The sequence below is a fragment of the Dipodomys merriami genome, unplaced genomic scaffold (genome assembly GCF_024711535.1).
Source record: "Dipodomys merriami isolate MVZ:Mamm:240054 unplaced genomic scaffold, mDipMer1.0.p SCAF_63, whole genome shotgun sequence".
Lineage (NCBI taxonomy): Eukaryota > Metazoa > Chordata > Mammalia > Rodentia > Heteromyidae > Dipodomys > Dipodomys merriami.
This window is the reverse complement of record NW_027206213.1, coordinates 1,324,552-1,339,385: the sequence shown is the minus strand read 5'-3', so window position 1 is coordinate 1,339,385 and position 14,834 is coordinate 1,324,552. Positions and strand designations below refer to the sequence as shown.

The 14,834-nt window shown below is 38.9% G+C and overlaps 1 protein-coding gene across 1 annotated transcript; it reads right to left on the bottom strand.

The window, feature by feature from the left end:
* Positions 1 to 3,693: 3,693 nt before the first annotated feature.
* On the bottom strand, positions 3,694 to 9,467 carry Bmp10 (bone morphogenetic protein 10). Its single transcript, XM_070004438.1, has 2 exons — positions 9,134 to 9,467; positions 3,694 to 4,634 (listed from the first exon to the last, which is right to left on the bottom strand). The coding sequence occupies exons 1-2, from the start codon at positions 9,465 to 9,467 to the stop codon at positions 3,694 to 3,696; spliced, it is 1,275 nt and encodes a 424-aa protein (XP_069860539.1).
* Between the last annotated feature and the right edge of the window lie 5,367 nt (positions 9,468 to 14,834).

Here is a 14,834-nt window from a genome sequence, read left to right as displayed (position 1 = left end):
CTTCATGTGAACATATATTTTACGCAATTATATTTTTTACTCAAAGAATATCCATTGGAAAGAATATTAAAGCATTCATTGACATTCTTGAAAATTGGTCTTTTATCATTAATTTCCAGACCAAATATGATACACTGAAAAAAAATTTGGCCTTTGCGGTTGACCCTTTGATAAATCAATAAATTAATATTTTGATATTTATAGAGTCATATGGACTCATCCAATCAAATCTTTGAACTGATGGCTCAACAAAGACAATGGGAACATCAAGAGAAGAGAAACCTTCTTTGACCTATCTAACTAAATGTCATTTTGTTTCATTGAGCAGCAATTGTATTCAGTTGTACAAAATTTACCTCACATGATAAAATGACAGTATCAACTTGTGGAATGACATGACATGACATGCTGCCTATTGATAAAGTGTTTTATAAAGCATCTACACTTCAGTGAAAATTGTAATATTTACTAGAAGGGCTCACAGCATGCCTATAAGACACAAATACATAACATTATGGCAAAACTCCTTGAAATAACAGAACAATTTGTTGCAAAAAGAAATGAAAATTCAGGACACATAATACTCTAAGTGAGGCATACTCTGGGGAAAGGGTACTAGTCGTAATGCACAGAAGACTATTCTATCAAAAAGTGACTCACAAACATAAAAATAAAATAGTTCATATTCTACACTATATTACAAAAATAAATATATCAATCAATAAATAGTAGGAAGCCTAGAAACCTTTACATGATGGTTTTGCTTGTGGGCTGCCACTGCTACAATTTTCCTCAGGAGTCATTAGCTGTATCAACTACAATGACCATAATTCAGCTAAATGATAAAGAAAGAAAAGACAAGTAGGGACCAGAGTGAAACCTCTATGACCAAAAAATAATAAGGAAGTTCTCCTTTCCTAAGGATCCAACTCTTCACTAGCTTCATGTTGAGGCAGAGAAGTAGAAGGGTTGCACGTGTGTTGTTGAAACCGTGCTTCTATTTATGGTTTGTACCATTTGTTTTGTGATAAGAAGAAAGCATGAAATCATAATTCAGCTAGCAATACTTCAATAAGTAATCTGTAATTTTTCTATACCCATTTCTAAAGAAGAACATCATAGAAATGCAGGCTGATATCTGGGCAGGGTGAATAGAAAAACATCTGCAATATGTACAACCTAACTGCAGGCAATCAGGATGGCCACCTCTCTTCGATAGCAGAGTGATTACAGATATGCAGGACAAGGTTTCTCCAGCAGCCTGGTAGAACCAGGTGGGGCACAGTGAGGTACTGGGGCTGGCATCTCCAGCCTCAGCACTTATGTAAAGAGCACTGCTAGGTGTTCAGGAAGTTTGCAAGCCAAATGTGCATCACATTGGTACCTTGCAGTGGGCCATGGTAGGACCATGTGCAAACGTACAAAGCAGGGCTTTTTCCCACATTGGACTGAAGGCTATAAAGCATTTATCAGCACACCATTACCTTATAAATATATTACACATAAAATAAATAAGAGCTACCAGAAATGATCCTGTTTAGCTGAGATTTTTACTGTATGGTTATTGAAGTGTCCTTTGGAAAAGGTAAGTACCGTGGAATCTATGAATATATAGGGTGTACCATGAAGTATAAAGGATGTACCATCTTCTACTGAGGGCTCCCAGTATGTCTAGTGATGCAAACATAAGTGCATGTGTGTACTCATCCTCATCATAGAATATGAAGGCTAGCCTAGAAATGAAGGGTTTGGAATTACATGGCCATCTCCAATTACCACTCAGTGTGTTCCCAGTGATGGTTGCACTATCACTCTTCCAGGATAATGGATTCTCTAAGACTCGCCTTCTGGGCACCAGTGTATGTTTAGAGCTGAGGTTCAAATTCAGTTCAAGACAGTTTTCCTTGCCTCTGTTTTCTAGAGCAGCATAAGCTTATAACCCTATGAGTTTCATGCAATAAGCGGGCAGGTTTTATTTTTATGGGAGGAGGACAGATTTCATAAGAAAACATTCAGCAGAGGTCAGGAGTGAGGGTCAATGTCCTAGAAAACACATTCCTGATTCTAGAATCATCCCTATTGCCTGACTGGAGATTCCCAGATGGACCGAGGCCTATTCTGCTCTGGTTCCTCCAACAGAGGCCATGATCCTGAATGGGGGCACTGAAACTGCAGCCACGCTCAATGTTCATCTAACTTCAGTGGCCTGGTAGACCGTTCCTGTAAGGGACACTTCCTACACCCTCAGCCTTGGTCAACTCCAAATGAAAAATAACAGCATTGGAAAATTGCAATTGCTGTAGTGTTCTTACCATGAGACAGATTCAATTTCAAAATTCAAGCTTAACTTTCAAGTCATTGGTTTGCAAAATTTTCCATTAATTCATGCATTTAAAATGTATTTTTTGGACTCTGATCTCCTTTTCTTATACGTAAGTATTTTTCATGAGAAATCCCTGTCATAAAGGATCTTAGTAAAATAAAATCAAATTACACATTGGGGAAAGTAAAAGAAATATCAGATTAGTACCTCTTTATCCTGATTGAAAATGCTTTTAGGGATCCCCTGATAGCCCACAGCCTGGAGGCAGGGGTCCCAGGAAAATGGAGAAATATGTGAAGCACGAGGGTAAGGAAGCCCAGACATGGGCAAGAATGAAAACAAAAGTAAAGAAGCAAGGAAGACATAGTATGATGTGAAGAAAAATATGTTAAGGAATAATGAGTTCAACAAACAGGCCCCTTCTGATTTTCCTTTTCTTGGTCTTTGATTATTTTGTTTTTTCCAAAAGATTGAATTCTTTCCTTAGAACAGCTTATGAGTTTACAAATATATCTGTAGCCTTCCTCCTTTCTCCCTCTTCACTTCTGTCCTTTGCAGCCAAAAAAAAAAAGTCCAATGCAAATGGCCTTGCTTTCGGTTATCTGAGGGGCAGAGCTCATCCTGAGTTCCCTTTTGGCTTCCTTTCCTCACCATCCCCTGCTTTCTACAATACATAACCCTCATGGGCTCATTGCTGTTGACCCTCGAGGACCACTTTCTTTTTCAAAACTCGTTTCTATGACCACCCCTCGCATGCATGCGTCCTCCTTTACCAGGCCTGCAGCTCTAAGCAATAGCAGAAACTCAAATAACAAAAACTACACTGGAACATCCAGAGAACTTGGGAAACATAATGTTAGAATTCTTAAATTCCCAAATGTAATCCTAGAACTCTTAAATTCCTAATGCAAATTTTCATGACTTAAATCATCAGAGATGACTGAACACATGGCATTAGCTTTTAATATATTCACATTTCAGTGAGCCATGCATGTATTTGAGTATAACCTGCTTCTGTTGAACCAAAAGATGCTCATCAGTTCATGCACATACATATAGACATACGCAAATTAGTGTGTGTAGCTAGCATATTTTTGCTTAGGGGTTGCTGTTTTCAAATTGTTGTGAAAGATAAGTAGTGTGGGCCTGCCATTTGCTGTTAAATGTAGCATTGTCAGGAAATGCAAGCCTGAAGAAAAACAGACTGGAAGATTGGATAGCTAAATATGTTCTTCCTGCAACAAACTCACTTGTCCATTTCCCAAAGGCAAGAAGCCTCTATTATCTGTACACCCTCATTAAATAGTCTTATTAAATAAACACAAAATATACACATTTACAGTTATTAAATAAGTCATAGGATTCCTCTTCTATCTACAGCCACATTCAGAGACTGCCATGCCTTCATATTTGAACTTGTAGGTGACAACACCTTTGTCTAAATAAAGGATGGATATGGGCTCCAGCTTTGTGGGCACACAGCAAGCTTTGGAAGCTTTCTGGGAATTCTTGAGGTGAACTAAGGCCTGGATAATCGCATGCTTTGTGGGTGTAAGATGCTCTGCTAGAGGATAATTACAAACACCACGGCATTCATAGGCTTCATATCCAGGAGGAGCAATGATCCAGGAGTCCCAGCCAATCTCCTTGAAGTCGATGTAGAGCGGGGTCTTCTTGCAGTAGTTTCCTTTGGCATTCCTTCTGATTCGAGCAGTGGAATCATAGATGATGTTTGACCTCATCTGCAGCAAAGCTTCTTCTCCTGGTTCTCTGGAAAAGTCATCCACATCCAAGTTGCCCATCTCTAGAAGTTGCTCGTGGGTGATCATTTCATTCATTTCTTCCTTTCTCTCCTTGTCACTACTTTGATCATCAGAAAACACAACAAGCAAAGGGTCATGCTTATTCTGAGTACTGGTGTCTATTTCCAGCTGTCCTCTTCCAGCATCCTCAAGTTGGTCTTGAGTGCTCTCAATGTGGACCTCCAGCTGATGAGTGGAAGAGCCTAACTTTTGCCAACGTCTGACGGCATCTGTGATATCAAATGTCTCCCACTCACTGTTGAGTTCATAGACCTCCCCTGACACTAAGACCAGCATGCTTCTTTCACCTGTGTTGTCCCCTTCACTCTGTAGCACTTCAAAAATAGTAATTTTTCGCTCCACTCCATCATACATCAGGCGATCTCTCTGCACCAGTGTGTACAACCTGAGTTCTGCCATCATGACCTCTTCATGGTGAGGGATAGACACATTGAAGAGGAGAGGGTATTTTCGGAGCCCATTAATACTGACTGGTTGAGAAAACAGATCTGAAATAAAAGAAAGATGTACAAAAAAATCAAACTCCCAGTATGTGGCATAGAAAACCAGGTGGCTAGTTATGTAGGAAGAGAGCTAATCCATGCAAGTAGCTTGACAGTGGATGAGAAGAGAGGACCAATGAAGACAAACAAAATGTTAGCTTTCTATGACACCAAAATATGATGAAGAATTGATATTAGAATACTAAACTGCATTATGATTGCAAAACTAACATGGAAAATGAATGCCAAAGGGTTAGAATTTTTTTTTTTAAAAAAGTGTTCAGCCTTAACTGAATATGTTACCGAAGAACTAGATAGAGATTGGCAGATGATCCCTATTTTTCTAACTAGTAATATTCAAAAGTAAAAGGAATTTTATTTTTTGTGGGGCTATTACGAATGGAGTTGCTTTCCTCATTTCAGCGATGCTTTTCTCATTGTTGGCATACAGAAAAGCAATTGATTTTTGAGGGTTAATTTTATACCCTGCTACTTTGCCAAAGTTTTGAATCAGCTTGATTAATTTGGGAGTGGAGTTCGTGGATTCTTTAAATACAAGATCATGTCATCCGCAAAGAGGGAGAGTTTTACTTCATCTTTCCCTATTTGGATCCCATTTATGTTTGCATCTTGTCTTATTGATGTAGCTAGGCATTCTAATACAAAATTGAAGAGAAGTAGAGAGAGTGGACACACTTGTCTCGTTTCTGAGTTTAGAGGAAATGGCTTTAGTTTTTCACCATTAAGTATAATGCTCACTGTAGGTTTGTCATATACAGCCTTTATTGTATTGAGCAATGTTCCGTGGTTCCCTAGTTTTTTCAGAGCCTTCATCATGAAGGGGTGTTGGATCTTTTCATTGTATTTGATGTTGGTATAATATGGGAAGGGGAAGAGGCAACAATGCTTGATAAGAAATGTACTCATGTAATTGTAACCCCTCTGTATGATATTTTCACAATAAAAAAACTTATTAATAAAAAATAAGAAAATGAATAAAAATTCTGAAGTTACAATAAAAAAAATAAAAGGGAAGTATCAAAATGGTCTCTCCAAAATGAGGAAAAATCCAGAGTTGGGTATCCTTAGTGGTTATTTTATACTTACTATTTCTTAAAATAGTTAAGGGCTTATTCCTGAGGTGAAGTTATATGGAATGTATTTTGCATGTTTTTCAGTTGCTTCTAAGTACCAACAAAAATCATGTTGCACACTGGGGGAAGAAATTTTGACCTATGGACTAAATTTAAATTCATTGGCCTGTTTCTCCTAATCAACTATTAATCACATCTTATTTAACCTCTTGATACAAGCACAGCTCCCATTCAGACTTTACAATGCAGAGAACATTTCAAGCACTCAGTTAATGTTCGTTGACCAGCAGAATGAAGCTGTAAACCCACCTTGGAAGATTAATACCATCATCTTTTGCAAAAACATGACTCAGACTCCCTGCTGTGTCTGAACCCTACCCTGAAAACTCCAACAGAGACAGAACTTCAAAGCTATTCATTAGTTGCTGATTCTGCCTTTCAGGTATATGTCCTTGAAATGTCATTAATATTTTGGGTTAAAATAGCAGTAGTTTGGGAACTGTCCACTCAGTATAAGAATAGAGGACACACTTGGAGAAAATTATATTAAGTGAAGTATGCCAGGCCCAAAGAAACATAAGTCCCATCGTTTCCCTTATTTGCAATAACTAGTATATGTCTGAGACAAGCAGAAAAGGTCAGATAAGATGATGTTAAGCAAAATGAACCCCAAGATAAGGACACAAGTGTTTTTTTTCTTTCTTGCTATTGCTTCTAACGTATTTATAAGATACCATGTGTTTGTTTTTTTTTTTGTTGTTGCTCTGTATGTCCCTCCCCCATGGTATAACTCCTGTTTTCACTGTATTTGATGTTGGTATAATTTGGGGAGCAGAAGGGAAAAAACAAATTGTTAAACAGGGATACAATGAGATGTATTGCAACAATGAGATGTACAAGATGCTATATAGAAAAAAGAACTTTACAATTTAGGTGGGGAGTGGGGGGCGAGTGTAGTTGTGGAGATGGGAGGGAAGGTATGGTAGGGAAAAAACAAAGGAGAAGACAACAGCGCTTGATAAGAAATGTACTCATTACCTTGCTCATGTAACTGTAATCCCTCCTCGGTACAGTATCTTCACAATAAAAAACTTATTAAAAAAAAAAAAAAGAATAGAGAACACACTACCTTTGGATAAGGAACTGGAAAAGACCAAAAATGGGAGAGTAGCTAGGCACAGGTGGCTCATACCTATAATTCTAGCTATTCAGGAGCCTGAGATCCAGGGGTTGAAATTCAATCAGTTTGGGCAAGGAAAGCTATGACACTCTCCAAATAACCACCAGAAAGCCAGAAGTGGAGCGGTGGCTAAAGTGCTACAACCCTATCCTTGAACAAAAAAGCTCAGGGTCCAGGCCATGAGTTCAAGCCTCAGCACCCTTCCCACCTCTCCCCCCACCATAAAGGAGAGGGGGCTGATAACTCCCTCCAGGAGAAAAGTGCTCATTGCAGTGGGAGAAAGGTTACAAAGGCAAGGAAGCATTTGGTAGAAATGAATACATTCCCTATTTTGAGCCTGATGATGGTTTCAGTAGAATCTTATATATATTAAAATTTATCAAATCATACATGTTCAATGCATAGATGTCTCTGCAAAGGCAGACAGTGAACAGTCTATACAAATTCCACACACGAGATGCTTTTCAAATGTCTTTTATGATTCTTACAATGATCCCACAATGCATATTCATTTTGTATCAGAAGAAATCCTTCACACACACACACACACACACACACACACACACACACACACACACACACACACACACACACACACACACACACACACACACACACACCTGATTTCCCAGATGATAACAGAAGGGTGAAGTAGAACTAAGAATTGAAGGCCTGCTTTTCCCACCTTGGATGTGGCCCTTGTTTCCTCAGATGGAATCACAAGCTTGAAGTCTTTTTGGTCTTTATCTCCTAGGGGAGCTGCACTGAGCAGACTCAACGTGTCAGAAGAAAGTTAACAGCAGCTGCCAGGGTGAGCCTAGTGGGGGAATACATGTCCTTGAGCTGCGCATTTCCTCCCACCAACTTGAAGAGGTACACGGGCTGAATGGTCCAGGGAAGCCTGATCCTGACCCAGAGATCTCCAGTACTAGCAAGCTTGGTGAATTCCACACCCTGACCTTCATAGACCAAACAAGAATGATAGCTCAAACCTGAGCTATGGATGGAAGGCTCAGCAGAATGAGGGAGGCTTCCCACATGTGGAGGTTACATTCAACTCAGTCTTCCCTCCAAAAGAAATCTGTAATTTTAGCTTGCCTTTCCCATTAGGAATGCACTACTGAATAGAAATGTTGATGGGTCATTTATTAAATCAAATTAAAATTGAAAGAAAATATTGTCTTAAGGATTCAAAAATACCTACTGCCTAGAATATTAAACAACATGATAGCCATTAAAGTTTCTTTAGCACTGAGTAGTCTAATTCCTTCTTACTGGTATCCTCTTATGATTTAGTCAATGTATTCTGTAGATACCGTTGCTCCCATGTTACAGGTAGGGATAATGGAGGCTCATATATTTACCAAATGTTTATCCAAACTTCCCAAGTCAGCCAGCTCTCAGAATCTCAAGTCTTGACCAGTTTCTTTACCAGTGTTTTTCTGCTTTCAAAGAGAACTAGCCAATATTAGTCCAAACCTCTTTTATGCCTGCTTAAGGCATAAATGGTAAATAATTTTTAAAATAGTTTATTTGAACCCACAGCTTCTACCACAGATACCAGAAATTTTTTTCCTACTAGTCCCACATTAAAAAGAAAAGACTAATTTACTAGCTTATTAGGTCTAGTTACTGAATCAAAAGCTCATGCCATGCTCTTCATAACGGCATAGAAACAATCATCTGAATCATTGATTGTGTTGTATATGCTTCCTGAAAACTGACTCTCTACCCTGATGCATCAAGGATAACACAACCTTTGGAGGAATTTCTAAAATGTAAGTTTCTATTCTCCATGAACATTTCTTAAACAAAATCACAAGTTAGAAACTCAGTGTCTAACCAAAAACACAGATCTCTAACTTCTCGCCCCCGCCCCCTTTCCCTCTCTTTCCCATTTTCATTCTAAGTAGAAGCTGGTGGGTTTTGCAGTCAACTAAAATCCCAAATGAAAACCTAGGCCTAACTGGAAAATGGCAAACCTATCACAGCAGACCAATATTTTTCTTTGATTTCCAGATTAAACACTTTGTAAAGATTCAATTAATTGAGTGGCTTTGTGTTAGAAATTGTTTTTAGGCCTTTCATCCATATGAATCATTTTAGAACAAGATGTTCATTGTTTCTGTGTCTGTGGGATGTATTCATCCTATTATCTTCAGGCATAAATTTGCTTATTGTTTCATGAGAAAAATCCAAGCCAGAGACTATCAAAGAAAATACAAGCTTACCTTCATTCTTAAAGCTCCTGATAATGTTGGCAGAGGGTACGGAGGTCCTATCTGTGGCGAATTTGTTGTAGAGTTCCAACATGTATTCTGGTGGGTCAACCTTGGCTGAATCCTGCATAGGAATGTCAGACAGGTTCAATGTCTTGAGAAACTCATCCTTCATGCTCTGTAGAAGTGTGTTAAAGTCAACACCATCTTGCTCTGAGAAGACATCTTCGAAGAGGGGCATATCTTCTTCTAGGGGTGACTGATCAAGGCCTATGATGGGACTACCAGAAACAGAGTGAGTCACCAGGCATAAGGCAGCGCTCAGCTGCAGGATCAGAGAACCCATGGCTCTGCTCAACCCTCCAGGACAACCCAGGAAGGTTTAGCTCTCCTGGCCTCTAAGTGGCAGTTTTATCTTGCAGGGCGTAAATGTCTCGTGTCGCTGGAGACAAGTTTGGAAACTCTTCCTCTCTTTCCCCCTCCCCCTGCATCTTCTTCTCTAAACCCCCTCCTCTCCCTCCAGCAAGTCAGGTTGCAGTAATTGGATAACAAAATCCCTTATAGGGGCCTAGCCTTTCTTATCTCCCTAGTATAAACTTGTTCACCAGATTTTGTTTTTATCTCACAATCCCTTTTTCTCTTAATGAGCATTTTGTAAACATTTCCACATTCTGACACTGGTTGAGAGATAGGGCACTTTTCTCCTTGTGAAGCTTCTGCTACTCTTCCTTTTAATTCATTTCCTTTTGGCAAAAATGCCAAACTGCTGCTTTTATGGGGTTCATTGTCATACATGGACACAGTAGATGCCCAGAAATAAATATAATATTCATTAGTGGTAATATATGCCAATTCCAGTCATGGGGCTTACATCCTCAGGAGCTTACATGCTCCTGAATAGCCAAATTTTTTTCTGGTAATTGAATTGATATAATTTTTTTGATGCGTACACTTTTAGAACCAAGACAAGTGTGAGATTCATAGCCAATAGCCTCTGTCCTCCATATTTGATCAGGATAACATGACATTTTGAAAATAAAGTAAGTGCTTAACTATAATGGCTACTAAAGTATAAAAAGATGCTTTCTTCTTGAATATTTTACATATATAATCTAATGTCCTTCTAATAACTCTATTCTTATTCCCATCAGATACTTGGGCCATAAAGTTTCAGTTACATACAAGTGATAGAACAACAGATTGAACCCAGGTGAACTGACTCTTAAGACAAGAATGTGGTCCTGCTTGTAAATAATTATTCCCTTGCACAAGGGCACGGGTAATAGTGTCAAAAGGCTAATTTATCGCACAACAGCACTGCATTGTGAAGGAACAGTAAGGAAGCAGGTAGAACTTTGCAGCTGGCTGTAAACCTCAGGTCCTTTGTCTATGCACTCACTCATTTATAGGACCCAAATCTCTGCCAAATTCAGCTTCACAACTAAATCAGATTGCTCATCAAAAGACTCTATCAGCAATGCTACTAGGCTTATGACAAAGGCCAAATGCCTCAGCCTGGGGAAAATCTTGTAGAACCGATTGTCTAATTTAGAGAAGACAGATTGTCTCATCACTCTGTCTACCCTCGTGGATGGCGGTAACAGCTATAGTGCCATTATGGGGACCAGGAAACAAGTGTGTAGGATGACTTTACTGCTAGAGCAGTGACACTGATGCTTCTTCTGTCTTGGTTGGTACACTGCCTCTTCCCCACCCAGACAGCTTGATGCTGTGTTCTCAGGATATTTACTACACTGGGATACTGTCTAATTTCAAAGCGAAATGTTCTTACAGTTACATTTTTTTCCAGGCTCCCCTAGGAGTCTAGTCACCTTCTGTTTCTTCGCTCCTAACATGTAAAATTTGAGTTGCTACAGAAATATATTTCATTTAACCGCTTGTTCATTGTGCATTTGACTAGTAGCAGGTGCTGATCTAATGTCTATTCTGATGAAAAAAATTGCTTCTATCGTAAAAAGACAATTGTAGACTAGATATAGATGACAGCCTGCATAGAGTAGAAAGGCCATTATGTGATATACGGGTGGTGCATTTTAACGTGAGGTTTCTGACAACTTGCCAGCAAGGCCCCTGTATCGGGTCCTGATCTGAACAAGCACCGGTTTATCTTCATATGCAGAGATGTCAACGCACACTCCAAAACTCTGAATGGCAGGCATGTGCACAAGCTGCCACACGATGAGAGAGCAAGTGTTGGTACTTACAGCCCCCAGTGCAAAGGTTTCAAAGGTCAGGAAGAGAGACATGCATCTTGTGTTGCAGAGTTCTAGTACTTCACATTCTTGAACTGAATGAAAAATGTAATGGAGATGTCACTGACATCCCTGTACTTGTCAGAGGAACTATAGACAAATATTTGGGTCACTTCATCAAAATCTTTAAGTTTTAGGTTGATTGAAAGATAGAATAGAAAAAATGATTATAACAACATCTTACCACCTACAATATCTTGAAGTGTTTGGTCAAGGTTCTTAACTCTACACATGTTCTAGGATGGATGAAGCAAGAAGCTGAGCTTTGTGTGTGCAGGAAGGAGAAACAAGCATCCTTCCCCTTCCGGACCTTCCCCTTCTGAGTTTTACTGCAGGTTCTCTTTTTCCCATGCTTTTCTCTAGAAAGCTTTTCCTAATGACTCCCATGTGATGCTACAATGTCCAAGTATCTTTTCATTCTTTTCCCCATCTTGATTTTCTATCCTACTATTTTACTGATGAGCTCATTCTTTTAGATCTGACCCATTTGAAAGGTATCACTATTTATCCAAAGTCACTGAATAAAGATTACTATGTTGCTGAACCAAATGCAGTAAAGGTAGGTGGTAGCATCTTAAGGAAACTCACACATGAGAGAACAAAACACTAATTAGATCATTGCTTTTCAATCCTGCTGCAAAATGCTCTTAAAGTTTAGGGCCAGTTTTCAAAAATGAGTTTCCTAACTAAAGGATTTAACATTGATCTTCCTTGGATTCTCAAAGGGATCTATGATCCTATCCAGACAAGGCTGAAAGCATTAGACAACATCCTTTGGAACTCTGCTATTCTCTATGAGGCTTGGTAAGAACAAATCTTAAGTTTCCTTGATTGACAAGAGGCCAAGAAGCCATTGTACACAACTCTAGGTTCTTGAAAGTGCTTGCATCATATATCTTACTTCAGGATATTACATTATTTTTACTGCCTACTTAGAAATTATTGAGACTTTGGGGGGCCATCCCAAAGCACCTGTGATAATAAAAATACTTTTTGCCAGATGTTGGTGGCTCACGCCTATAATCCTAGCTATTCATGAGACTGAGATCTGAGGATCATAGTTGAAAGCCAGCCCAGGCAGCAAAGTCCATGAGACTCTTATCTCCAATTAACCACCTGCAAACTGGAAGTGGTGCTGTGGCTCAGAGTGGTAAAGTACTAGCCTTGAGTACAAAAGCTCAGGGACAGTGTCCAGGCCATGAGCCCTGAGTTCAAGCCCAGTGATTGATAGAAATATGTGTGTGTGTGTGTGTGTGTATTCAACAGAATATATATATATATATATATATACATATATATGTATGTATACTGAAGATATTCTCTATGAAGGGCAGCCAAGTAGAAGCTTCTGTTGTAATGGGAATGCCACTGCCACAGTCACAGGAGCTGCATGTAAACACCTTCCAAAAAGGCTCAGCTCAAGAACTAAAATTTTCTTTATTGTAAAAGCGTTTTAATAATTTTAATTTTAGAAAATTATTCCAGATACAATGTAATACATTTATTATTTACCTTTTAGCAAATTTCAAAAATAGCTTGAAAAAGCTGCTTTTGTATAGGTAGTGGATAAAAAAAAGTATTTGAAAGGACATTATGAGTATTTTAACAGGTGAACACTAGGTATGTATCATGAAAACAGGGACATGTTCTGTATAGTCCAAGATGGCATAACTATTACCACTGAATAGAATGACTGATGTCTACCTTAATTCAGTATGAAGAGCAGCTTTTAAAACCATCAATTCTTTCCAAAAGGAGAAGAAATTACTTCATACTGTCATAAACTCAGTTACTAAATGTTTAAGCTAGAAAATCACTGTTAGATGTGCAAAAAAGGAGTCCTTTTGTTTTGTTTTTGTCAGTTGTGGGGCTTGAAATCTGAACTTGGGCTCTGTCCCTGCAGTCTTCAGCTCAAGGTTAGCACTCTACCACTTGAGCCACAGCGGCACTCCCAATTTTCTAGTGGTTTATTGGAGATAAGTGTCTCATCGACTTTCCTGCCCGGGCTGTCTTTGAACTGTGATCCTCAGATCTCAACCTCCTGAGTAGGTAGGATTACAGGCGTGAGCCACTGGCATCCAGCAGAAAAAGGAGTTCTTAGTTGGATTGAACAGTTGTCTCAAACTTTTCTCATACTTAAGAGACCATATGTAATTCTTAGTGCAGAATATAACTGAGTATGACTGAGTTCATTAAAGAACTGAAATATCAATTTAATTTTAATGTATACCTTCAAGTAACTCGTAACTATTATACAAGACAGTGCAAGTAAGGATTATATTTAATAAGAATAAATATGGGAATAGAATTGTTAGTAGTCAGAAAAGAATAGCAACTGCAGGTAATGCTGCAGTGTTTTCCCAATGGATTTCCTGACCCTGTTATTTCTACTAAGAGTATTTGTTATTATACATCCCTGTCAGCACTTATGTGGTTGGCTTTGGGAACTGTGGTTGACCTGGGAGGTTCTGTCTTTTGTGTTTCTCCCTCATTTATTCCTATGGTTTGCAACAGTGCATGCAGACAGTCTGTGAACAAAAGAGATAATTTGGATTGGCTCCCACACTCTATTTTAAGCTATTTGATCCCAATAAATCACAATACCCAAGAGCTAAAAAAAATACTGAAGGATAGTAAAGCAGACCTACCTAAGTTCATAAATAGAAAAAAATCAATATAATAAAGGTGTCAATAATTTCTGAGTTCATGCAGAAATTCAATAAAGCTTCATTATAATCCTAAACAAAACTTGCAGTAGAACTTGAAAAATTATCATAAAATGTCTATATAAAGGCAAAAGATTTAAAAATTAGGTAGGGTATATCTGGGCACAATGGCTCATTCCTGTATCTCCAACCACTACTTAGTTAGGAGGATTACTGTCCAAAGTTGGACCCAGGCAAAAGGCATAAGACTGTATCTGAAAAACATAACTAAAGGAAAAAGGGCTGGAGGTATGACTCAAGTGGTAGAATGAAATGGTCATCTACCTTAGAAAGAGAGAGCCCCTGTATTCAAAACCACAAAGAAAATTCCTTGGAATCATGAATTATCCATTTCCTTTTAAGTAAAGTTTGTGACATTTGCCCTCCTGCCAGCAACATGCTTATCACCTGGCATGAGGCAAGTTTTACTTGCTATGAAATATTATATTATATGTACTGTGTGTGTGTGTGTGAGAGAGAGAGAGAGAGAGAGAGAGAGAGAGAGAGAGAGAGAGAGAGAGAGAGAGAGAGAGAGAGAGAGAGAGAGAGAGAGAGAGAGCATCATGGAGCTTGAACTCAGGGCCTGGGCACTGTCCCTGACCTTTTGCTCAAGGCTAGCACTTTGCTACTTGAGCCAAAGCTCTACTTCTGGTTTTTTCCAAGTATGTGGTACTGAGGAATCGAACCCAGGGCTTCATTCATGCAAGGCAAGCACTCTACCACTAAGCCATATTC

Bases quoted from the DNA above. Each gene is read 5' to 3' on its own strand.
- Bmp10 (XM_070004438.1), bottom strand. From the start codon at position 9,467: ATGGGTTCTCTGATCCTGCAGCTGAGCGCTGCCTTATGCCTGGTGACT. The intron at 4,635-9,133 runs GTAAGCTTGTAT...CTTTTATTTCAG, and splicing joins CAGGAGCTTTAAGAATGAAG to ATCTGTTTTCTCAACCAGTC.